The sequence below is a fragment of the Oreochromis aureus genome, linkage group 18 (assembly GCF_013358895.1).
Source record: "Oreochromis aureus strain Israel breed Guangdong linkage group 18, ZZ_aureus, whole genome shotgun sequence".
NCBI classification, from domain to species: domain Eukaryota; kingdom Metazoa; phylum Chordata; class Actinopteri; order Cichliformes; family Cichlidae; genus Oreochromis; species Oreochromis aureus.
The window spans coordinates 32646320-32674040 of record NC_052959.1 but is presented as its reverse complement, the minus strand read 5'-3'; the positions used below and the strand labels follow the sequence as shown (position 1 = coordinate 32674040).

The window sequence follows — 27721 nt, the reverse complement described above, 5'->3', positions numbered from 1 at the left end:
ATTATTGGTTAAGTATGAGTGGAGTTGTGTGGCGACTATCTTTTCGAGAATTTTTGATAGAAATGGTAAATTGGAGATACGGTGAAAATTATCAAAATTATTGGGATCTAAACCTGTTTTGGGTTTTTTTAGTATTGGGGTGATGACAGCAACTTTGAAGGAAACAGGAACAGTTCCAGTGGTAAGTGAAAAATATATGATAGCAGATATGAGGGGAAGCAGAGAGGGTAGACAGGCCTTGACTAAAACTGTAGAAATGGGGTCTAGCTGACAAGTTGAAGATTTTGATTTACCGATGAAGATCTGAAATATCAGTGACAGAGGGAAAGCAGAAAAACAGTGTGCTGGGAGAGGAAGTACAAAGGGAGAACTACAAGCAACATTAGAGGCCAGGATTTGGTGTATTTTGTGGATTTTCTCTGGAAAAAATAACATTAGAGAGTCGCAAAAGGAAGATGAGTAAAGGTAAGCAGGGAGAGGATCTGGTGCTGTAAAAGAAGAGTTAAACAGTGAAAACAGTATCTTAGGGGAATCTTCGTTTGGACAAATAATGGTAGAGTAATATGCAGATTTGGTTGATTAAGCATGGATGACTAACAGTAAAAGTGCATATAAATTATGCCTTTGTGTTTATCAATCATAACCTACTTATTATCATTTCTCTCTTTTTAAAATTGTGCACGGTGATGGGCCGGAGACTTCCACACTCTTATTTTCCACATTCCTGCAGCCAGTCTCACACACAGAGACTAATCTCCCAAGGTCAAAGATGAATCATACCAACACACACAAATCCAGACGTTACAATCATTTTCGTTACTCAAACTACCTATATCATTGATATTACCTATTCGAATTTTCATTAGAATTATACTATATTTTTTCATTTTTACATATTTTGATATTTGGACAAAACCAAACACAGCACATCAGCACAAACACATCATACCAATTTGAAAGTATGGTGGTGGATGGGTGATGATTTGAGGTTGTTTTGCAGCCATAGGACCTGAGCACCTTGCTGTCCCTGAGTTGACAATGAACTCCTCAGTATAAAAGTATCCCAGAGACAGATGTGAAACCATCTGTCCAACGGCTAAAGCTTGGCCCAAACTGGGTCATGCAACGTTACAATCTTCCCAAGCACTGCAGCAAATCTCCAACACAATGGCTGAAACTAAAAAGAACCAGCATGCTGCAATGTCCCAGTCAAAGTCCAGACTTTAGCCCAGTTTAGATGCTGTAATGGGATCTTAAGAGTTATCTATAAATTGATACCCACAAATCTAATTGCACTGAAGCAGTTTTGTAAAGAAGAGTGGCCCAAGATTTCGCCACAGTGATGACAGGACTAATAAAGTCATACAGAAAATGATTATATCAAGTTAATCTGCTGAGGGTGGTGCAACAAGCTATTGAATAATGGGGTATATTTAGTGTTTTTTGTTTTATTGTTGTTTGTTTGTTTTGGTTTTTTGACATGACTGCATAGGGTCCTGTGAAGACTTCCTTTTTCTCATGATTGTATCTTTGGGGAATCCCTGGACGTGTAGTTCAGTCAGGGGTGTCGAACTCCGGGCCTCGAGGGCCAGTGTCCTGCAGGTTTTAGATCTCACCCTGGGTCAACACACCTGAATCAAATGATTAATTCATTAACAGGCTTCCTCAGAACTTCAAGACATTTTGAGGAAGCAACTTAGCCATTTAAATCAGCTGTGTTTGATCAAGGACACATCTAAAACCTGCAGGACACCGGCCCTCGAGGCCTGGAGTTCGACACCTGTGAGTTACATTATGTTAGCTCAGTACATCATCCTTTGTTGAGTATTTGTGCATCCTGTCTCTTCCTGTGGGTCAGTCCTCCTGCTCCTGTACTAGCTGAGTTTGATATAAGGTTTTTATTTAATAGAGCAGTAAATTTCAATTTAAGATTTTAAAGCATAAAGGCTCCAACAGCAATGCAGATATGTTAGTATAACTGAAATTTTTATGTAGTTATTTGCTTTTATTATTATTTTGCTGCTAGTGGTGCTTAAAAGATAGGAGGAGATAGTCATGTTTTGTTTTTTTATATTTCAGTCATGTAGATATGAATGTTAAACAGCTGAAATCATGGAGCTGAGATATGATCCTGTTTAATCTTTTGGACTCATTCACCTCAGCTGACACATTCAGCAGCAGACAGGTTTTTGTATTAGTCTGTCTCACTGTGAGAAACAGCTACTACATCTTTGGCTCTGGAACTAAACTGTCTGTAACAGGTAAGAACAAACATTTATTTTCCTTCAGTTGTTTTATTGTAGAAGCTGAAAATGTATTTAAAGTCAGTTTCTGCTGCTTCAGGCTTTACATGTTAGTTTTTTCATCATTAGTAGAGAATTCATCTGCAGCCATTGTTACATAAGAAAAGCTCAATAATCTCTGAAAACATGTTTAAATCTCACTGAACAACTAAAGTTATTCTTTATTTCTGCAAATATTAGTGATGTTACAAATATTTAGGATTTGATCATCTCAGTAATTCTGCACCATCTGCTGGTTTTTGAACACAAGATCATACTTGATGTTAAAAGTAATTTAATATTGATTTGTAATTGAAGAAATCTTAACAGTGACCATTTGAAAATAATTTGGAAATGATCAAATTTGATCATATTTTAATAATTTAATGCATGACTTAAAACAGATAGTGATTATGAAATTGCAATGAAAGAAAAGTGATATGTACAATGTTGAATTTTGAAGAATATTTAAGAATTTATTGAAGCAATTTTAATGAATATGAAAACTAAATCTAAAATTATATTAAACACAACTGTTATATACATTTTTTAACTTAAGACATAACATAACAAATTCTAAGACACAGATCTTAATGCCCATTTTGCATTCATTGTAATCATATATGGCATAGGTGTTTCTTAGAATAACTGTTACTTACAAGTTTTAAAAAATGTAAAACAAAATCCAAACACAAAATGTAAGATGTTTATTTTCACTGCTAAGTTTTTTATTTTTTGTTTGTTTGTGTTTTTACAATCATCTGTTCTCTTAACAACACGACTTAATAAAGTATTAAAGTATATTGTATATATTAAAAGGATGAAGCTCCAGGCTGGTAATGGACAAGGAGAAGTGTGGTGTATGTTATGAGAAGGCTGTAAGTCCACACCTACAGCCAGTTTAGAAGTCAGTCTAACATACTTGTGTTTTGAATGTAGAAGGAAACCTGAGTGGACAGAAAAGGACGACACAAGCACCAAGTATACATGTGACCACACAGCGACCACCATCAGGTTTGAACCCAGAACTTTCTTACTTCGTGTGCTAACCACCACACCAAAATATCACCATTCATCTTTTCAGTTATTTTATTAAAAATTAATAACAGGAAAAAATGGTCCAAACTGACATGTAATTTTATTTAACATTTCAAAAGAATTTTGTTTTCCACATGTGAGCCATGATGACATGAGGTGATGACTGTGTTTGATATGAAGCTGAATCCAGTGTATGTAGTGAACTTTGTGCTGTATTGATGAGTAGTTTAGTGATCAGAGTCCATGTAGTTTCCAGGATCAGACTGAATGCAGTGCAGTGCTGGAAGCTGCTGCTGACTGTGTGAATGTGTGTCTGTGCTGCTTGTTGCTGCTGTCAAACTTCTATTTTTACCCAACAGGACCCAGAGTCCACGTGGACGGAAACAGCTCCCTGCTGTGTGTGCCCCCAGACATGTTTCCTTTTCTGGTCCAGCTGTCATGTAGAAACCAGACAAGGAACGGCCGACTGAAGGAGCTGCCCCCTGCTGACGGAGAGCAGCCAGAGCTCAGAGAGTCGGGGTCCTACTCTCCCATCTTAATGACCCAGGAGGGCAGCACCTATGAATGTGACTGCTACATAAAGCACAGGGGGAAGCTCCAAACACAACAAGGTAATGAAGGCTTGGTGACTGTGTTCAGCAGTGATTCAGCTTCATGTGGAGATGCTGTCAAAGAGAGCAGAGGAGCAGAGGACTGACATTTCTCACTGCAGCTCCAAACATTTATTTTTTTGTTCTTTTCATTGCAGATTATGTGCCATCTACGTTTGAGGTGAGGTCAATCTACATGCTGTACACAGTGCTGATAGTGAAGAGTCTGGTGTACTGCTGTGGACTCTCTCTGCTGATGATCCTCACAAACAAGGGAGCGTCCACCAACTGCACACATGCTGACTGACTGTTTTCTGCTCGCCTTTTCTCACCATCAAATCTCATCACTTCATCTCATTCATCACTTTCATCAGTAATGTGTTTATGATGTAGTTCATTCCTCTTGTATTCTGTTTCTATATTGCATTTTTTATGCACACTCTATTCTAAAGTACTATACATATGGACAGTTATGGATCAAATGGAAATTCATATAATTAACTGATCACTGTTCAAAATAAATGTGATTTTTATTGTCTAGTTTAGTTTGATTTTTAATTTGGTCATGTATTATAATGCAAAAAATAAAGCTTCATATTTTATAATTTTTATAGTTACTTTATTGTTCAGAGTGAGTTTTTTCATGCATTCCCAAAATTTAATTAGCAGACTAATAAAACAGCATTTTTTGTGTAATTTTGACTTCATAACAAAAAATAAGTAATTTATGAAACTATGCTAACACTTGTTTGTACTAAAACATTTAAAATTGTTAAACACATGACCTAACTTTTAACCTAAATCATCTGAACTGTGACTGAATAGTTTTTTACTTTCTGTGGATGAAAAGTTAGTCAACAGCGACATCTGGAGTTGTTTTGTATGTCAGAGAACACCAGACCTATACTTCACTAATACTTGGTAATACTTCATTTATCTTTTATTTGCAATTTTCAAAACATTTTAAAACAGTGATGAAATAATTATAATCACAACAGCTCACTCTCTGGGCAACATTTACCTCTGATGGAATACTATTGTATTCAGCAGATATTTATTTTGTTTTATTTGCTGTTTTTAAGTGTACTTTAAGATATTTGTAGTGCTGTAAAAACATCTACACTTGGTATATATTAATATGCTTGACATAACTGGCAATTGTGAAATGTAAAAGTGAGGTCAGAGGTTAAATGTGACATGACATTTGGATGCAGGCAACAATGTGAGGTCCAGAATCCTCCTATTACTTCCTAAATGTTGTCAATACACACAAAGGCAGCAGCATTTTAAGCATTAATTCTAGAGCTGAAAGACATTTTATGAAAGTCTGACATTATTTGACCTTGAAGAAGAGCTCAGAGGAACAAAGTAATGTGAAATTCAGGATCTCCATATATCATTCTCTATATGTTGTCAGTGCAAACAATGGCATTAAGAAACATAGTTTTAAATAACTTTATATAATTTTATTATAACTTTGACCTTCAGATCAATCTATTGAGTTTGAAGGTCAGAAGTCAAATATGACATGATATTTTAAACCTTTATACTTCACTGTCTCTAAGTTGACATGGCACTTGTATTCCTTGTAGGTTATGAGGCTTTATGTAAATGTTTTTATTTATTTATTTATTTTATAAATCATTAAGCTGACCTTGAACATGACTTCACTCTACAAAGCTGAAAAATGAGTTTCATCAGAGTTTATTCAAAAAATTTTAATTTTTTTGTTTAGGGACAGAATGACACACACACACACACACACACACACACACACACACACACACACACACACACACACACACACAAATACAAGCACAACCAAAGACATAATGTCTTTAGCGAAGGTAACACTAATAATAATAATAATAATAATAATAATATAAAAGATGTCCTGTATCTGTCTGCATGTGTCATATTAATGACACTTCATGTTAGAAGAAGTAAATATGTTTCAGTAAATAAAGTACAAAAGATGTTTTTAAATATTGATGAACTGAAACAGACTGTAGGTGAATAAGCACAAAGGTTTTCTTCAGCTTTAAGTCTTTGTTTTTCTAAGAATGAGGCAACAACGGGACTTTTGTGCTTCTGTATCGGTGGTTTCATGTTCTGTTGATCTGATAACAGGAACAGATGTACAGGAGGCATTTTTATAAACCCTCTCATATGAATATAATAATACAAAAATGTATAAAAGAAATAAATTAAATAAATAAATAAACAAGAACACAAACAATTGGACAAATGTGATATCTTGCATACCTTGTGACGTGTTGATTGTTATACGTAGCTGTATATGTGCACAATGGTTATTATTGTACAAGATTTTTTTTTTAATGTGTCACATTTTATCTATTTTTTTTTTATTGTAAATGGTCACCAACGAACTCTTGAGTGGGTTTTTCACCTCTTCTTTTATTTCATCACAGTTGTTTTGAACTCATCTGTGAGTTGTTTCTCTCACAGATTAAAAACACTGATCGTTGCAGACGCAGCTGAAATCAGACTGAGTTCCTGGAATCGTTCTTTAACCAGCGCGTGTAACTGTCAACATATCATTAAAGTGAAAAACCGCAGCTAACGGTGTGGCGGCTGCAGCGCCGAAACCCACACAGCCCATCTGCTGCACGAGGAAGGAAGTGCTGATGCACTGAGAACAGATTCACATGTAAGAGCTCTTTTTTCCACTGAGCCCCCTCCACCCACTCAGAGTTACACTCAAACAAACAATATTAATGACCCACTTTCAGCTGTTTTTGACCAAGTGATACGAAACCAACAAACCCACCGTACATATGATCTGAATATAGTCTAATACTGAGAATATGAATCAGCTGGAAGTTAAATTATAATTAATTTATGATGAAATAAATGTAGATATCTGTCATATTTATGGTTTGTTGACTCAGGATGTGTTGTGCTCTGTCATGACTTCTCCCTCCAGCAGCCTTTTGTCTCGAGATCACTGCTGTGAAACGGCGTTGCATAAATAAACTTGAATTATTTGAACAGTTCAGATTAAGTCTGTAAAATCTGTTTATAAATTCATGCTTGTATCGACCCGAATAACGATTTATTATTTAAACCAGATTACAGATTTGGACTGTATATTTTCTGTATAATATTTTCACTACTTGAAAGTTTGTTTATTTCTGAACTTAAAATTGTAAATTTAAATTTTAAAGAAGAAATGAAAAATGTTTTTCTGGTTAGTCCAAATAAGTCCAATTCTGGCCCCCGGGCCTCATGTTTGACCCCCTTGATCTAAAGGTTAATCTAATTGAAAAGACTCAAAAAGTTTCTTTAAAAAACTTAGGTGAGTTCTCAATTTCTTTTCATTTTACAGTAAATAAAATTGTACTTAAAGAACTGTTTTTGTCAGAAGTGGTTTTGTAATTTTCTGTACAGTGTTACTGATATTTTAAATGTTTTGTAATGTTTCTGCCATATTAGAGCAAACTCAGAGAAACTGTATATGAAAAACTTTAACAAGTATTTCAGACTCAAATTTTTTTAGCTTTCGGCCATTTTATTTCTCTATGAATCAGTTATTATATTCGGTCAAGTCAGAAGTATAAAAATCATATTTTTCATAGGGAATTACTCCACAACAATTATTTTTGTAAGTTTAATTTGCTACAGAAGACGTAAAAAAAATGAAATACAGTATTTCAAATAATTTCTTCTTGAAGAAAGTCTGATGCAAAACTGTATTTATTAAAATTTGACACTCTATAAAAGAATAAGTCGAACGGACACTCACAGAAGTAAATCTGTAACAGCTAAAAACTGAAAAGAATGAAGAAGAATACAGTAACAAAAAAGTATTATTAATAAAAACAATATTTAAAATATGAATTACATAAAATTACTAAAAGCTGCTTTTGTGAGAACTGTTCTCCTGCGTGTTTTTGATAAATTATATACATTTAAAGCTTTAAAAATGTTTCTTAAAAGATGGTGACTCATGGGGTTCTCTTTTGACATTATGATTTTGTGTTGTTTTCCAAACACTTCATGTGTATAATCATTACGTATTAATGTGTTTTCCTTGGCACAGTTTGTTGCTGTCTATAAAACACAACAAAGTGTTGAACTGCGAACATACGCAAAGTTTTTTTATTTTTACAAATGAACAACAGCTTCTGTTTTATGTGTTTGATAGATGACAGTGAGTTTTCTAATGAGGACAACTGTATACAAAACTCTAATTATGTACAATAAATCACATTCATTTTGAAGGAATATGTCACTCGAATGCAAGTGTAGACAGTGAACATTTCAAGTTTGTCAGTAGCATAAATTCATCATGTATATATAGCGGAAGTTTAATTTTAACAGATGTGATTGAGACATAAAAGCTGTTTAAAGACAGTCAGTTAGCAGGTGTGCTGTTGGTTGAACGTCCCGTCTTTCTCATGATCCCGAGCAGAGAGAGTCCACAGAAGTACGCCAGACTCTTCGCTATCAGCACTGTGTACATCAGACACAGCAGCCTCTCTTTAAACCAGCGTGGGGGAGGCAGTGGGGGAGGAGAAGGTCCTCTAATCTCTGTAAAAGAAAAGGAAAAAATTCACAAAGTCACGTCAATGACCTTCTCCTCTGCTCTCTGAATATTCTCTGAATGTTGAATCACTTCTGAAAACAGTCATGAAGTATTAATTACCTATTTTGTTTTGGCCTGTCACTTTGCCTTTCTCATGGTTGACTTCGCAGTGGTATTTATATGAGTAGATATTACCCTGATCGAGCACCGTGATGGCAGTGACGCGTCCTGGCTCTTTGATTTCCAGCTGCTCTGCCTCAGCAGGGGGCAGATCCTCCAGCCGGCCGTTCTTCTCTCTTTTCCAGGAGAATCGGACCAGAGGAGGAAACATTCCTGAGGCCTGACACACCAGAGCGCTCTTTCCCCCGAGGCTGGTGCTGTTTGCTGCTGTGTAAGCGGTCACCTCCGGCTTCACTGTTGGCTTATCTAAAGTTTAACAGCAACAGGCAGCACAGACACACATTCATACCGTCAGCAGCAGCTTCCAGCACGGCTTTCAGTCCAATCCTGGGAACTACATGGACCTTAACCATTAACTACTCATATACACATACACAGTATGTTCATCCATTGTATTTTCACTGCACATATGTACCATGATTTATCACAAACTTTCTGCAGTTTTATATGTGCATCTTAATAACAGAAATTATTTTTTTTATCTATGTATACAGAAAATACAAATTATGTCATTGATAATCATTATTATCCAAAATTCCCTGTAAATAAATGGAAATATTCTGTTTGTATAATATGTACAGTGAAATATTACAATGAATTATGGCTAAAGAATCTACAATACTAATCGTTAGTATATGATACAAATGCATTACTAATCCACAATGTCATAAAGACACATATTAGTTTATATGTGTATCTTGGGAAATCACTGGCTTGTTTTTTCCAGATTAGACTAGTTGGGGGGTTTTACCTGAATCCCCTACAGGTGAGGTTATGAAGTCTTGTCGTTATTGAGATAAAGGAAACATCTCTCTTAAATCCACAAGACAATGTTTGACTTGCTCTGCAGCACCTTTTACAGTGCAAAGTATTTTCTGCTCATGCGCATGTTTCTCTGCTCACCAGCTCACTATTTATTATTTTTACTTCTTTATCTACTTTTTTTTAAAACAACTGGGTTTTTCAGCAAACCAGCTGTCTCTGCTATCTTTGAAAGAGATTTGCTTCATGTTTGTCATAGTTGCACAATCACTTATCAAATATATTCAAAGATAACTTCCTCTAATTCTAAATAGCAAATTTCACATTTGTACTCTGTTTTGAGGAAAAATCATTTACACAATACACAAAAACTACCAAGCACTTAACTCACTTTAACTGTTAAGTCTAATATTTAGTAATAAATCATTTAAACCTTCTCTAATGAAGGCTGAGGTATGGTACCGGCAGCAGGTCTCTTCCTAATTGTCGCATACTTCATACAGTTATTTTATTTGGTCATGTTAAACATATAAAATTAAAGAAATACCATGAACCAAAATTTTGCAATATGTACGTGTGGAATATTTTTGTGCCACATCATTTTACAAATTTTCCTACACCACCTAATCACAGGATTCTTCAAAGTTTGATTTTTTTAAAACAAGCTGCTTAAATTTCTCAACATTAAATCATCAAAACCTTTAAATGCAAAATAACACAAAAAAAATCGAAACATTTTTAAAGCCCATTTATATTTTGCAGTGCACTGCATAACTTTCAAGTTTAGATGTAACAATTAAACTACTCAATAATGTATAGATATATAGATACACAGCACAGAGCCAAATAACAATTAAGAAACACCCAGTGACACAGATTTGTGATCAGATATGCTTCTAATCTGTCCTAATTTCCAAAATTTATATCATATCTTAAATTTGACTTAATTAACATTAGATATTGTGCAAAACTAAGCTAAAGAAAAAAGAAAGAATATCTCCCACAGTCCTTATGAATGCAATTTTGTCAGGAGAAAGACAGAGAAAAAGCCGAGTCTTAAGTCTCATTAGAGCCGAGCTGTTTGAGACCAGAGAACAAGTTACTAAATTATTTCTTACACTTCTTTAAATGTCTGTAGGATTTTAAGATGGAAAGCACACCACATTAAAAAAAAGCTTAAATACATTTCTGACACCTTTTAGATTGTAGTTTTAAAGTCGGACTAAGTGCACCGCTTTTTTAAAACAATTTTACAAACATTTAAAACATTTAAAGACACAGAATAGAAACTTTTAAGTAAAAAAAAACAAAAACAATAAAATCAGGTAGGCGAAATACATTTTAAGCCTTACCTGTTACATAGAGCTTTGTTCCAGAGCCAAAGATGAGATAGCTGTTGGACTCGGTACCGGATCCTCCCACACTGAAACACACTGATACAAAAACCTTTCTGCCGTTGAGTATGTCAGCTGAGGTGAATGAGCGTAAAGTATCATATTTCACTTCCAGGATTTGCATCTCAAAAGGTCACATGGAGTTTATAATTTTGGCTGCTGACTGCCTTGAAACTGTGCTTCTCTTGGATAAACTACAAGTAACTTTTTATATTTTGTTTCTTTACCTTTTTATCTGAGTCTTAAAATTTAGAAAAAATTACAGATTAGTGGGTTATTATTATTTATCATCACCAATTTCTTCAAACCCTAAAAAATATTAATATGGATGATCTCTGGAATTTCATTTATTGGAGAAACACTAAATATGTGTGTGTGTGTGTGTGTGTGTGTGTGTGTGTGTGTGTGTGTGTGTGTGTGTTGTTCCTGTCTAGCTATCTTTGTGAGGACCGAAATCTGCATTCTACTATACTTGTGAGGACCAGTAGTCACTTGTGAGGATCCACACACCGGTTGTTGGACTGGCTTGGACTGGGAGGATTGTAAGGTGCTAGTTCAGATTTGCAGCTACCACTCCCCGGAGTGTCGGCCAGAACACTGCCCAAGGCCTGGATGGATGTACAGAAGGGAGACAATGAAGACACCCAGGATAGTGCAGACTCTTGTATTGACTTCACACAGTTGAAGGCAACAGGGATATTGTCAGAGAAGCAGGTATTGCATACAGGTTTAGGTGTGTGGGTGTGTGTGTGGGTGTGGTCTCTGAAAGGAACAGGAAGAAAATACTAAATTACTAAAGAGTTCACATCAATATCTCAAGAGTACATCAACATAAACACAAGTGGGAAATAAACAAACATCCCCTTTAATACTATAGGCCATATATTACCCGCGACTAACGGATAGACTCACTGAGAGAGCTAACACGGTACACAATTATACCCAACCACATGACAGGAGAGTTAACTTAGCCTAGCTTAGCACCCATTAGCGGCACAGACAGAAACATAGTCATTTCCCCGCTAACCTCAGGTACAGTCCTAAACACATCTTATCATCACATACACATCACAAACTTACTTCGATCATTAACGCACACTTTTCAAGGAATGACCAATTCTCTGCCGGAATTCTTGAGCAGAAAAGCTCAGGTGCCTTGCCCACGTTTCTCCCCTCCCATAGTCTCTTTCATACAGTGGTGGGGTGACCTCTAGTGGCCACTGTACAACACTACCAGTGAAACTAACCGCTGAACAGAATAAAACCGTAACTACGGGGCCTTTTATACACCGGTCGTCACAAATTTGAAAGCATTTTAAGGAATTTTTGAGGCTCACAATGGTTTTACTGTCAGCGTTACAATTAGGTTATGGTTAGGTTTAGGGTTAGGGTTAGGTGTCTTGATGCATTCTCAATCATCCAGGAAACTAAATCTCCAAAAGTTGATTCTGTTCATCCGGACGTAGCGTTTTGTTCATCTGGACGCTATGTCCAGATGAACAGAATCAACTTTTGGAGAGTTAGGGTTAGGCGTTCATTTTTAATGGGTAAGGGGCTAGAGAAAGCATTATGTCAATGAAGGCCCTCACTAGATAGCTGAACGAGCATGTGTGTGTGTGTGTGAGCGTGTTTATCTCCCATGTTAGATGTCTTCATAAATGACTTTGTTGATCTCCTGACTCACATAGCTACTGTTTCCCCTAATATAATACTCCTGGGAGACTTTAATATTCATATGGATAACAGTGATCATCCTCTCACCAAAGACTTCTCATCCTGCCTCGATAGTTTTGGCTTTAAACAACACATAAACTTTCCTACTCATACTAAGGGCCATACTTTGGACCTAGTTTGTTGCTCTGGACTCACTCCTTTTAACTGCAAAGCTGATGAACTGCTAATTTCTGACCACTTGCTTCTTTCTTTCAATGTCAAAATGACCTTTTCTATAACCAAGAACCTTTGTACCATTTCTTTTCGAAATATTAAGAAAATCAATCCTGATACTCTTTCTTTTGCTTTCTCTAGTCATTTGCATTTTCATAACCCGTTCACCCAAGAGGACTTAGTTTCCTATTATAACTCTAGTCTCAATAGTATCCTAAACTCTGTTGCCCCACTCAAAACCAAATCTGTATCATTCTCTCAGTCAGCACCCTGGTTCACAGCTGAATTCAGGCTCCTGAAAGCAAAAGGACGACGACTTGAACGCCTTTATAAGAAAACTGGTCTGAATATCCACAAGGAAATGTTTAATAATCATATTATGTATTATAAGGAGTGTATTAATCAAACAAAATCTGCTTACTACTCCACCATTATCTGTTCAAAAGATGACTCAACCAAGATATTGTTTTCACTGTTCAACTCTTCTTTCAGGTCACCAGATTTTTTACCTACTCACCTTTACTCGTCTTCTTTCTGTGATTCTTTAATGTTATTTTTCATCGAGAAAATTCACAAAATACACCAAGACCTGGTTTCCGATGTTCCATCTAGCTCCTCCTGTGTAATTCCTCTCCCATCACACTGTTTTTCTGCTTTCCATCTCCCCTCGGTTACTGATATTTCAGATCTCATCTGTAAGTCAAAACCTTCTACTTGTCAGTTAGACCCCATTCCCACAGTTTTGGTTAAGGCATGTCTACCTTCTTTGCTTCCCCTCATATCTTCTATCATCTGCTCTTCACTTACCACTGGAACTGTTCCTGCTTCCCTCAAAATTGCCGCCATCACCCCAATATTAAAAAAAACTGGTCTAGATCCCAATAATTTTGAGAACTTTCGGCCTATCTCCAATCTACCATTCCTTTCAAAAATTCTTGAGAAAATAGTTGCCACACAACTCCACTCACATTTAACTAATAATAATCTGTATGAACAGTTCCAGTCTGGTTTTCGCCCCTCCCATAGCACTGAAACAGCACTTATAAAAATAACCAATGATCTTCTTATGGCAGCTGACTCCGGTTTACTTTCCATTCTTATCCTCCTCGATCTGAGCGCTGCCTTCGACACTATTTCTCACTCCATTCTTCTCAGTAGGCTAGCCTCCATCGGTCTCTCCCATACTCCACTAGCCTGGTTTAAATCATACCTGTCTGATCGCACTCAGTTCATTCAACTCAAATCCTTTACTTCTCAGCCCTTTCCTCTGACCACTGGCGTGCCCCAGGGATCTGGGGCCCCTTCTTTTTATTATCTACCTTTTACCGCTTGGACATATTTTCCGTAAATACAATATCCATTTTCACTGTTATGCTGATGACACCCAGCTTTATCTGTCCACTAAACCTGATTCTGCTCTTCCCCATCCTCCTCACCCTCTGCTTAGCTGAACTAAATTCATGGTTCTCTTCTAATCTTCTTAAACTCAATAGTAATAAATCCGAACTCCTCTTAGTAGGCACTAAATCAACATTATCCAGAACCAACAGTTTCTCTATTACTATCAATAACTCGCCGGTCTCCATTTCCTCCTCTGTGAAAAGTTTGGGTGTCATCCTCGACAGTACTCTATCTTTCAATTCACACATTAATAATGTCACTCGGTCTGCATATTTTCAATTGCGCAACATTAATCGTCTCCGTCCTTTTCTCACCTCACATGCCACTGCCATTCTTGTCCACAGCCTTGTTACTTCCCGGATTGATTATTGTAATTCACTTCTTTTTGGTCTTACTCAAAAATCCATCCATAAGCTTCAACGCATCCAGAATTCTGCTGCCCGTATCATCACCAGGACCCCTTCTGTCCACCACATCACTCCTGTTCTGCAGCAGCTTCATTGGCTCCCGGTCAAGCATCGTATCAATTTCAAAATACTCTTGCACGCATTTAAAGCTATTCATCATCTCTCTCCTCCTTATCTCTTTGATCTGGTTAACATCACCGCCCCATCTCGTTGTCTCAGATCTTCTTCTTCCCTTTCACTCTCCGTCCCCTCCCCCAGTCTTGTCACCATGGGGAGCAGGGCTTTCAGCTGCTCTGCTCCTCGACTCTGGAATTCCCTACCTCCTGATTTAAGAAATATCTCTACCTTCTCTCTCTTTAAGTCCCAACTCAAAACCCACTTGTTCAAAATAGCTTATCCCACGTAACCTCTCCACTCTGGTATTTTAAATTTGTTTATGTTTTATGATTGTGTAAACTCTTTGCTTTTATGTTGCTTTTTACTCTACTGTGTACAGCGACCTTGAGTGTTTTGAAAGGCGCTTTCAAATAAAATGTATTATTATTATGTTATTACATATAACTGGTCAGCTGCTTGTTAACAAAGATATGTAATCGGTCAGTCAGTCACTTGGCAACAGCTCAGAGTATGGTCAAGACAAGATGAACTCTGTTCTGGGAGGCCCTCTGGACCCAGTGGAGGTGGTGAGTGACAGGAGAATGGTGGCTAAGCTGTCATTCCTGATGGACAACATCTCCCACCCCATGCATGAGACTGTGAAGGCACTGAGCAGCTCCTTCAGTGGGAGACTGCGGCACCCACGGTGTGGGACGGAGAGATTTCGCAGGTCTTTCCTCCCCACTGCTGTCAGACTCTACAATAAAGACTTTTGCAGCTGATCAAACACACAAACCCACACATGTGCAATAAGACTGCTATATGTGCAATTCTTCTTCTGACGAAGTTGTGTTTTTGTATTTTCCTACTCAGTTGTATATAGTATTTGTATTTCTATTTTATTCTATTGTATATATTATTCTATTCTATTTTATTCTATTGTACATAGTATTTTATTTTATTTTATTTTATTTTATTGCATTCCAGTGTTTTCTAATTTCTGCTACATAACTTTGCACTTTTGCTGTAACAAAACAAATTTCCCACCTGTGGGACTAATAAAGGTCATCTTATCTTATCTTATCTTAACTTGAGCATCGGAACAGGAAAGATTCAGAGTGTCAGCAACATGTGCACTGGAACCTGAACATCTGGAGGAATGTTATGTTATGTTTGGGGCGACCATGGTTCTGGGGGTTGGGAAGCTCATCTGTAACCGGAAGGTTGCCAGTTCAATCCTCCAGCTCTCCCTGTCCTGGTTGTTGTGTCCTTGGGCAAGACACTTTACCCTACCGCCTACTGGTGTTGGCCAGAGGGGCTGATGGCGCGATATGGCAGCCTTGCTTCTGTCAGTCTGCCCCAGGGCAGCTGTGGCTACAACTGTGGTTTGCCTGCACCAGTGTGTGAATGTGAGAGTGAATGAATAGTGGAACTGTAAAGCACTTTGGGTGCCTAGAAAAGCGCTATATAAATGCAATCCATTATTATGTTCAGTGCTGAGTCCAGATCTTACCTATGGCAGTTGGATTGAAAGGTCAAAGTGTAGAGAAGATGTGGGGAGCACTATTCTGATTGCACTGATAGGGTAGCACCTTTAGGTGGAGGTACTGTGATGGTTTAGGATGGCATGTCCCTCACAGAAAAAGATAGCATAACTCATCATTGGAGCCAGTCTCAATACAGACATGAAGTTCTGCAACAAGTGGCAGTCCCATATCTCCACAATGTGGGACCGAACTCTATTCTCCAAGATGATGACACTTGCCTCCACAGAGTGAGGTTTATCACAGACTACCTCCAGAATTTAGGAGTGGAGAAGTGGCCTGTCTGATTTTAAACACTTGTGGCATCAGCATGCTGTTTGTGCCAGAGTGACCAACACAACCACATTTTCGGCAGATGGGGGTATGTGGCGAGGCATGGCAGGGGAGGCGGACACACCTGAGCAGCATCCGCAATCACGCCTCACCGCATAAAATGGGAACTGGGTCCTGTCATTATGTTGCTGTTGTTAGAGTGTGAAATAAAGAGATGCTGAAAAGCATAAAAATGTTGTCAGGTCTGCCGTGGTTCTTACATCCTTCTGATGATACTGCCTAGCATGTTTAGTGTAAACAGAACTGGTCCTAGTACTGAACCCTGTGGAACTCCATAATTAACCTTAGTGTGTGAAGGACTTTCCATTTATATGAACAAAGTGGGGTCTACTATTACATATAAATGAGTGAAAACACTGCAGCACAGTACCTGTAATACCTACAGCATGCTCTAATCGCTCTAATAGTGTCATGGTCCTGAGTCTGACGACTCAGTGTTTTGTTTCCTTATATTATTCTATGTTCTTGTTTATTCTGTTATGTCTTTTGTTAAGGTTTGCTATATGTTAGCTTTCTATTCTGTGCTTGCCTGCTCCCACTTCTCTGTGTTTCCTCTGTCTGTCCATGGTGTCACAGTGTCTGCTTGTGAAGTTCAATGTCTCATCTGGTTCTCTGTGTCTGTGAGTTTCCTGTTTTATTCTGAAGGTCTCTGTCTCATGTGAGTGTGTTCAGTTTACGTTTCCCCTGTCTCGTCAGCTCTGATTTCTCCCAGGTGTGTTCCCCTCCTGTCTCCTGCTGTTGCTGGTTCGTCTGCATCATTTCCCGCTGTCATCCTGTGTGGTTCCCCTGCATCTGTCTACATCTCCGTTTGTGTCTCTAGGTTTCAGGTTTGTTTTATTCTTAGTTTTCCCAGTTAGGTTTTGCCAGTTCTGTTCTCGCCATCCTTTGCCTTTTGTTGTACGTCATCCTCCTCAATAAAAGCCCACTCACATCAGTAGTACCTACATCTTGGGTCCTTTAATAATTTACACACGGCTCGCCCCGCCGGCCGTGACAAATAGAACATGATGGTCAACAGTATCGAACACAGCACTGAGGTCTAGCAGGACAAGCACAGAGATGAGTCCACTGTCAGAGGCCATAAGAAGATCATTTGTAACCTTCACTAAAGCTGTTTCTGTGCTGTGATGAGCTCTGAAACCTGACTGAAACTCTTCAAATAAGCCATTCCTCTGCAGATGATCTGTTAGCTGTTTGACAACTACTCTTTCAAGGATTTTTGATATGAAAGGAAGGTTGGAGATTGGCCTATAATTAGGTAAGACAGCTGGGTCTAGGGATGGCTTTTTAAGTAAAGGCTTAACTACAGCCAACTTGAAGATCTGTGGTACATTATTAGAGATAGACTGACCATATTTAAGATTGAAGCAGTAAGTAATGGTGGGACCTTGAGCAGCCTTTTAGGAATGGGATCCAAAAGAAACACTGATAGATTGGAGGAGTAGAAAAGAAGATCAGACACCAGCTAGAGAGGATCAGAAAGACAAACGCAACAAAATTGCCATCCCCTATGTAACCATTGTATCGGAAAAACTCAGGAGAGTCTTCTCCAATCACGATATCCCAGTTTACTTAAGACCCAGCAACACACTCAGACAAAAACTGGTTTATCCCAAAGACAAAACTCCTAAACACAAACTTAACAATGTGGTGTATGCTGTACAGTGTAGCGAGGAATGCTCAGACCTCTACATTGGAGAGACACTTCACAAGCGCATGGCACAACATAGAAGACCATCTCCACGTGACAAGACTCGGCTGTCCATCTGCATCTAAAGGGCAAAGGTCACTCTTTCAAGGATGCCAATGTTCACATTTTGTACAGAGAAGACAGATGGTTTGAAAGAAGAGTGAAAGAGGCCATCTATGTCCACTGAGAGCGACCATCTTTGAACAGAGGTGGGGGTTTACGACACCAACTATCTATAATCCAGTTTTGAGATCCCTTCCCAGACGCCCTAACGACCACTCACATCCTGGGCCATCTGACCTCAGGAAATCACATTCAAGGTTCTTAACGGTACTGCACCTCCTTACCTGGCAGAGCTTCTTAGCATTTACTGCCCCAGGGGATCTTTGAGGTCAGCAGACTTGATGCTTTTAGATGTTCCCAGGTACAGATTAAAGACTAGGGGAGAGAGGCCTTTTGCTGTGGCTGCACCCAGACTGTGGAACAGCTTACCCCCTCACATCAGATTCTCCACAAGCCTAGGAACTTTTAAAACTGCTCTTAAAACTCACCTCTTTTCACTGGCTTTTAGCAAGGTTTAACCTATTGTTTTAATTTATTGTTTTATCAGTGAGGTATTTTATGTACCTGTGTTTTATAGTATTTTATATTTGTATTTTATTGTACAGCACTTTGGTCAGCCTTGGTTGTTTTTAAATGTGCTTTATAAATAAACTTGACTTGACTTGACTTGACTTGACATGATAGGGTTGTCATGATCCAGGGTCTTTGGCCTCACCCTCAGCCATCCTCAGGTGAGGGTGGCTGAGGCCCAGCTGGTCCTCGCTTTGGTTCCCAGGCTAGTTGAGGCTCCATTTCTCCCTGCACCGTACCTGCTCCTCGGGTGGGGATGGCAGACGCCCAGTCATTTCCTGTACCTGCTCCTGTTCCCCGGAGGAGAGCAGCCAAGGTTCAGTCACCAGCTCAGTTCCCAGTTCAGTCACCTGCTCAACAGTCTGCTCATCTGCGGCTCCCATGCCCCTCCAGCAACCTTCCTCGTCAGCTGGGGGTTCTGGAGCGCCCATCCAGCATCTCTCCGTGTCGGCTGAAGGTTCTGGTGAGTTCGTTCAGTCACCACCTGCTCCAGCACCTGCAACTTCCATGCCGTCGCCTGCAGAGCCACCTTCTGCTTCACCACCTGTGGCTTCCACGCCATTACCTGCAGCGCCACCTTTTGCTTCACCACCTGCGGCTTCCACGCTGTCGCCTGCAGCACCACCACCTGGTCCTGCCTCTCCTGGTCCTGCCTCTCCTGGTCCTGCCTCGCCTGGTCCTGTGGTTGCCACGCCACCGCCTCGTCCACGTCCGGCTCAGCCAGCTCTACCTCGTCCACGTCTGGTTTGGCGTCGGCAGCCACCTTCTAGGCCGCTGACTGGACTTCTTTGCTGGCGCAGATGGCCTCCAGACCTGCTTCGTCCCCATCGCTGGCTCCGCGGCTGGCCTCCTGAGCCATTCAGCCATGAACTACTGAGACATCGGCCTCCTGAACTGTTTAGACTCTTGTGCTGCTGTCCTCCAGGTCGGCCCCCCTGAACTAATGAACTATAGAGCCATTGGCCCCATGCCAGCCCCTTACCTGAGTTTTGGACTGTTCCCTGTGCCCTCGTGCCTTTGCTGGACGTTTTGTTTTAGACTTAGTTTTGAAGAAAGAAAATTGCTGCTACACCAGACCCTCGACCTTCGGGGATTGTGACAGTTACTATAACTTAGGGGTATGGATTCATTTAAACTAACATAATCATCCTGCTGTAACCAGGTTTCTGTGAGGCTGAGTAAATAAATTTTTGATTTTTGTTTTTTTTTGTTTTTTTGGTGGTCTGGAAGAATAGAGTCTCTAAGGGCATGGGGTTTGGGGGAGCCGAAGGAAACAAGCTGCAGAGAGCCGTGTAAGACTGCAAGTCTGCTTCCTGGTCCTGACTCTGGATAGTCACGTTTGGGGTGCTTTAATAAATTTGGTCAGATTTCTAGAAATGAGAGCTGCTCCATCTAAAGTTGATGATAACAAGTCCTAACAAGACCAGGTTTTCGCTAAAAGGTTTCTACATATGAAGCCCACAGACTTACACTACTCTAGTAGTGTCCAGACAATAGTAATTATGATGATCTCTCTCTCTGATGACTCTGCAATAGTCAGCCTCATCACTGATGGGGACAACAGAGAGTACAGAGAACTGACCCATGACTTTGTGGACTGGAACATTCTAACTAATCACACGAGCCAAGGTGTGAAAACGGGTGTAGGTCACAATCAGCCAAGGTTTCTGGTACCTCCAGATCAACACTAACAAAACCAAGGAGCTTCCATTGCAACCACTAAACATTTAAGGCATGGACACTGAGGCTGTGCACAGCTACAGGTACCTTGGTGTTCATCTGAACAACAAACTGGACTGGACTCATAACTCAGACGCCCTCTACAGGAAAGGGCAGAGCAGGCTGTACCTGCTGCGGAGACTCAGGTTGTTTGGAGTGGAGGGCCCACTCCTGAAGACCTTCTATGACTCTGTGGTGGCCTCAGCCATCTTTTATGGTGTGGTCTGCTGGGGCAGCAGCATCTCTGCTGGGGACAGGAAGAGACTGAACAGGCTGATCCGAAGGGCCAGCTCTGTTCTAGGATGCCCTCTGGACCCAGTGGAGGTGGTGAGTGACAGGAGAATGGTGGCTAAGCTGTCATCCCTGATGGACAACATCTCCCACCCCATGCAGGAGACTCTGACAGCACTGAGCAGCTCCTTCAGTGGCTGCGGCACCTACGATGTGGGACAGAGAGATTTTGCAGGTCTTTCCTCCCCACTGCTGTCAGACTTCAGCTGATTAAACATACACATCCACGCATGTGCAATAGCAATAACACTAAGTGCAATACTCTTTCCTGACACCATTGTATTTTACTCAGTTGTATATAGCATTTGTATTCTATTTTATTCTATTGTGTACAGTTGTGTACAGAATCTTATTCTTATCCTATTCCAGTGTTTTTCTAATTTTTGCTATATAACTGCACTGTCCACTTTCTGCTGTAACAAAACAAATTTCCCACATGTGGGACTAATAAAGATTATCTTATCTTATCTTATCTTATTATGATTCTTATATCATTCTTGAATTGCTAAATAATTTATCCCACACAGTCTTTCATGGTGGGACACTCTTTTTTGAAAGGCAGCTTCATGTTGGTAACATGAGATAGATCGTGTTTGTTTGTTTGTTTTTGTTTCCTGTCTGTTTGTTTGTTTGTTGGATTTCAACCCAGGACCTTACCGATGTGAGGTGAGAGTGCTCACTACTGTGAACTAAGAACTATTTGCTCTGACATACTGTATTGTATAAAATAATAATTTTAAAATTAATTTCAAATCCCATTTTTATGGCACTTGAACACTGTCTAACTTATCTGCCTTCATGTGCCATAAAAAGTGTGTTTTTTATTCATAAATAGAGTAATTACATGCAGAATGTGATTACATTTAAATAAAGTTTTTAATAATAAGATAGGAATACTAATAAATGATTTTTGTTGGAAAATGTTAATTATATAAAGTTTGGTTTGGGTTGCAATATCAGCCAAAATGCAAAAATATTTATATTATTCAGTTAAATTATGTCTCTACACTTCTGAATCACTACAACATTCACCTCAAGTCACTTTATGCGGTAAGGGAAAGACCACATGGTAATAGAGAGCAAAATGTATATACAGCAAATATACACGTATACAATATTAATTAATGACATAATAAAAAAAGATATGTTTAAATAAAAAATTATAATACTGTGAAAGAGAAAAAAATGGGCATAAGGATTAAGCTGGCACAAACTTATACTTGTTTACAGTGAAAAGATGAAAGTATTTCTAAAACCTTAAAGGAAAAAGAAATGAGGAAAGTGCTCAGGTGTCTGATTTCTGCTAGTCTGTTGGTTTTTGTTCAGACTGCAGAGATCATTATTCACTGTGGGTACCCGACTTCAAACAGGAGCAATAATAGGTGGCTGAATGAGCAGAGCTGATTCTTGCAACTACCAACTCACAGCCATTCTGTTTTCTTACAGCTGAGAAATCATTTTTCTGTGGATGGTTGAAATCTGAATAAACATAACCATTATTCCTGTTAACAGTCAGAATCACTGTGAGTACTTCTCTCTCTTTCTTCTGGTACCAGTACACAGTATTTTTGCTACACAACTCAGTTCCTGCACAGCTGATGGAGACTGATTCACCAGGTCTCCCAGTCTGTGATAACTGCTCCTGAATCAGCATTTCTGCTGCCATGGTAACCAGTGCTGTAGAGACACAGACAGATAGATGAAGGTTAGTGTGACAGTGTTTGTTACAGGTTGACTTTGTTGGCTCCTGATTGGCTGGAAACACTCACCTGAACACAGACAGCACAGAGCAGCAGCTGGGAGGAAAAGCATTTTGTGCAGTGGTGTTTCCTCTGGTGAACCTGGGGAGAAGTGGCGCTCTGATGCAGCTGAGGCCAAACAAGGACGAGCTGTGAGATCAGACGAGGGCCACGTGGTTTCTAACAGGTCCTCAAAGCTCCCATCAGCCCCTGCGGTGCATAGATTAGTAATATTTTTACATTTTACAGTTTTAAATAGGGTGTGTGGACATTGTTGAACATCTTAAAAAAAACAAAGTATGATCATAAAAGAAATATTTCTTCACAGTGGGACAGCTTTAAAATTAAATTTTAGCAACAGTTTTTTATGTAGTAACACAAATGAATTTCTGTTAAATATGAAAACGTGTCAGCACCACAGGAAAAAGTTTCTACATCGTTCAGCTAAAGCAGCTCTACTTCTGTTAAATCACAGAGAGTGGAGAATCATCCAGGTCACCAGTCAGGGTATAAAGATTGACAGCATAGCCAGAAGGTAAGAGACTTACAACACACTGCTGCTTTGACAAAATAAAACTCTGATATTATATTTTAATTTACTAACATAAGCTACAACAACTGCTATAGCATCAATAAACACGCTCTGAAAACATGCATTTTGTAAGCAAACATCTAAAGAGCTATAGTTGCAGAAGTTCCTATCTCAAGTGAATACAGCATAAAAACAGCAACTGTACAAGAAGCAGCGATATACACAAAGCATCAGTTGGAGTTTGTTTTCAATGAGACGTAAAATTTGAACCTGTGTTGTTACTGCAGATCTAGAAATATTCATTCCACTGAGGTCATTTTAATATTTTAATTATTTTTTTTTTTTACTTTTTCGTGTGTGATAAATATTACATCTCTGTGCTTGAAGACATGTCTTGTGCTGATATCCTTCATGAGTTGTTTGTTGCCTACAGAAAATAATTGCATGACAGAGCGTTTCTCTTAATAAAGCCCAAACAGCCTCCAGACCCATTTAAAAGTACAGAAAAATTGTTTTTGAATGTATAAGAAAAACATTTTAAATCTGATTTTACAAAAACTTGTCATGTCTGGTTATAAATTGCTTAAAACAATTACAAAGATTCTGTGTTTTAAATCCTCCATAAAATATTGAGAATCTTCTCTTTTCTTTCTTTTAGACTCATATTTCAGACGAGCTCAGAGAAACTTGACATGATTAGGAGAAGATTTTTAGTGTTGTATAAATTAATATATAAATAAGCATATTTTCACATACAGTGTAAGAGATGTCAAAAAAGTAGTAAAAATCCAATCAGATCTTTTGAGATGACAGGCAGAAATTTCTGCTCTTACATATTTCATGTCTGATTCATAATTTATTTGTAAATTTGCACTGATATCAGGCTCATCAGGGAATGACTATGTTGTGATGCAAAAGATGACGAAAATCAATACCGTAAATGTCTTTGATTAGAAAAACAACTGTCTGTTAAAGAAGGAAGTGTATTTTGCAATAATTTAGAACACAATGAAGAAATAAGCGTATAACAGAGATAAAATATGCAGCACGTATGAATGGTTTGGGACGTTTCTGTGGTTTGCTGCTTTCTTCCTGTCACAGACTCTTTGACATCTGTTCATCTGTTGGTTTTTGTTCAGGCTGCAGGGATCATTTCTCACTGTGGGGAACTTCTTTGTGACAGACACAGTAGTAGGTGGCTGAATGTTCAAGACTGCATTTGTTGATCAAGAGTACAATATCATCTTTGTCACTCATAGCTGAAAATGACTCTTTTAGAGGATGAGTGAACTTTGAAATTTTTTTTTCAATGCGGTCAAAACGCACAATCACTGTAAATGTTCCTGGATCTTTTTTCATGTACCAGTACATGTAATTATTGTCACACAGGTCGAACCCTGTGCACTTTAGGGATGCTGCTTCACCAGCTTTCTTTGTAGATGTTAAATCGTCCTGAATCAGCTGTGCTGCCATGGTAACCAGTGCTGTAGAGACACAGACAGATAGATGAAGGTTAGTGTGACAGTGTTTGTTACAGGTTGACTTTGTTGGCTCCTGATTGGCTGGAAACACTCACCTGAACACAGACAGCACAGAGCAGCAGCTGGGAGGAAAAGCATTTTGTGCAGTGGTGTTTCCTCTGGTGAACCTGGGGAGAAGTGGCGCTCTGATGCAGCTGAGGCCAAACAAGGACGAGCTGTGAGATCAGACGAGGGCCACGTGGTTTCTAACAGGTCCTCAAAGCTCCCATCAGCCCCTGCAGTGGGCACATTAGACACATTTAAAGAAAGCTATAGCGCCTTTGTGTCTTTGCCTGCCTCTACAGTTGAACTTCATACAGTCTCCACTAATATGGACACTTTTTGTTAAAACGTGGTTTTAAACTCAGTAAGAGAGTCACTTTTTTAAAAGCTATAGATTTGTTGTTTTTATTATTGTATTTCCTTTTGGTCCTTTGAGCTTTTTTTAAAAAAAAATTTATTCTTAAATGACCTTATTTTTCCCATCAGTGGATGTACAAAAACTTAGTCCGTGGCTGATAACTGGAAAATGTGAAATTGCGAAAAGATACCAAAGTTACTATCAGCCCTGAACCAGTTTTGTTCCAAACCTTCACCTGCCAACGCAGGAGATACTTTTAAAAGTATAATATACAACATGTCCAGTTAACAAATCTAAACACAGCTTATTTATTGTCATATATCTATTGGCTTGTGTACTTACATGGTTCCCAATGTTTTAATGCTCAGTGTAACAGTCACGTTTAATTTATTGAACTTGTAATGGCATCATTTGATGTTTGCTCCAGCCAAAAAAAAACTTACACATATCATTCAAACTTTAGAACAATCTTCAGTCATTCATGATCATTTCTGGTTAGATTCCAAATAACAGAGCTGAGCTTCCATGTGATTAAATTTGCCACATAACATTTGCTACAGTAGCTGTAGCTAAGTGAACAAAATGTAAGTTTGCAGCCAATAATCTGTTTTTCACAACAATAAAATGAAATAATGTGAAAACAAACATGTAAAAAATAAAATTAATGAAACCTTATTACAGAATCTTGTCTTTAAACAGGATTTCAAACAGCTTTTTTATGTAATTTGCTTTAGGTTTGACATGACCTGCTGATTTTTATATGTATATTAAAAATTGTAACCAGCGTAGAATATCACATTTATGCAGCAGCAATCTTACAAATTATTAATATTATAAGTTATGTGATAATATTAGTCTGACTTGCTCTGTGAATAACCAGGACTTTCACTTTATGAAGAGGGAAATTTTTGTCTTTGACTGGATCAGATTTCTAGTTAAATTTAAAATGTAACAACTCAGTGGGCTTTTTAGTCCAACTGTAGATTTATTTTATAAGCCAAGAACATGGATACTGAGAGAAACAAAGAACTAAACTGAGGATTGTGAATATGTTTTTGTCCTTTTTTTAATATTATTTGTGTAAAAGACTGAAAAAAGAAAACATTGCAGTAAGTGACAAAATGTGTATCTAACCTTACCTTAGCAAAACTGTGAGTCCTTGCTTTATAACTGAGATGTGGATCAGAGTGTCTGAAGAGTTTATGGAGTTCCTTTGAATACTTTTATTTTAACTGATGAAGTCAAAAATGATAAATGTTTAGTTTGAAACTCAGCTGATTGCAGCTTCAATTATAAGGAAGAAAAATGTTCCGTGGATAACTTTTAGTGTCAGAGGTTGTTGATGTTTGACTGCTTTTAGGTGCAGGATCCAATCTTGCCTTGCTGCATGAAAACCATGCAAACCAGGTTACTACTCAGGGACAGGAAGTTTCTGGAAAGCTTTTCCAGAAACTTCTAGGTCAAAGCAGGATTTATTTATTTTTTTGCACTTATTTCTTGATCTTTATTACTCCGTCTGAGATGGAGGTGAAGCCTGGGCTGTGGTTTACTGCTGTCTTCCCGCTATGAACACTGTTTGACATCTGTTCTTCTGATGGTTTTTGTTCAGGCTGCAGGGATCATTTCTCACTGTGGGCACCTCCTTTATAACAGGCACAGTAGTAGGTGGCTGAATGATCAAACGTACATCTGCTAATCACCAGCTCACCACTATTTTCTTTCCTCATAGCTGAAAATGTGTCTTTTAGAGGATGACTGAAAGCTGTGGGCTTTTTTTCACCACTACGATCAAAACGTAGAATCGCTATTAATGTTCCCTCATCTTTTCTCATGTACCAGTACACAAAATTGGTGTCACACTGGTTAATGCCTGTACACGCTAAGGACACTGTTTCATCAGCTCTCCTAGTCTTTGATTTCTGGTCCTGAATCAGCATTTCTGCTGCCATGGTAACCAGTGCTGTAGAGACACAGACAGATAGATGAAGGTTAGTGTGACAGTGTTTGTTACAGGTTGACTTTGTTGGCTCCTGATTGGCTGGAAACACTCACCTGAACACAGACAGCACAGAGCAGCAGCTGGGAGGAAAAGCATTTTGTGCAGTGGTGTTTCCTCTGGTGAACCTGGGGAGAAGTGGCGCTCTGATGCAGCTGAGGCCAAACAAGGACGAGCTGTGAGATCAGACGAGGGCCACGTGGTTTCTAACAGGTCCTCAAAGCTCCCATCAGCCCCTGCAGTGGACAGATTTCACACATTTAAAGGAAGCTATTGCACTTTTGTTTCTTTGCCTGCCTCTACAGTTGAACTTCATACAGTCTGCACTAATACTGGCACTTTTTATACAGTACGAGAGTTTCTTTTAATTTTTTTAATGCAATGCTTTTCATTTATTTATTTTTTATGTTTCTTTCTTTTTAGTCTTTTGAGCTGTTCTTTGTGTTTTTATTGATTTATGGCTTTTGACACCCATATGCTCTATGCTTTGTATGTCATTGCATGTGTCTAGAAAACAACGTCATCAACTAAGACTTGTACAGTGCTAAGCTGTAAATCTGCTATAAAACAGAAACTAAAGCTTTGCCACAGCTACATTAGTTATTTGAGTGGTTGAGTCAACTAATGGTCATTTTGCACCCAACACTGTGATATCCATCATTTTCTCTGTAATTTAAATAAAATAAAATGAAATAATAAAGGTAATGTTTGTAAATGTAACATGTAGAAAATTAATTTGCATTTCTTTGTCTGTTAATATGACCTCCTCCCGACTCA

General features: G+C 38.7%; 1 protein-coding gene across 1 annotated transcript; it reads right to left on the bottom strand.

Annotated features, from left to right (window-relative positions):
- Window positions 1-8002: 8002 nt before the first annotated feature.
- Window positions 8003-11204, bottom strand: LOC116327969 (immunoglobulin lambda-1 light chain-like). The gene is made up of 3 exons (XM_031749673.2): window positions 10754-11204; window positions 8580-8885; window positions 8003-8464 (listed from the first exon to the last, which is right to left on the bottom strand). The coding sequence occupies exons 1-3, from the start codon at window positions 10917-10919 to the stop codon at window positions 8289-8291; spliced, it is 648 nt and encodes a 215-aa protein (XP_031605533.2). The 5' UTR covers window positions 10920-11204; the 3' UTR covers window positions 8003-8288.
- Between the last annotated feature and the right edge of the window lie 16517 nt (window positions 11205-27721).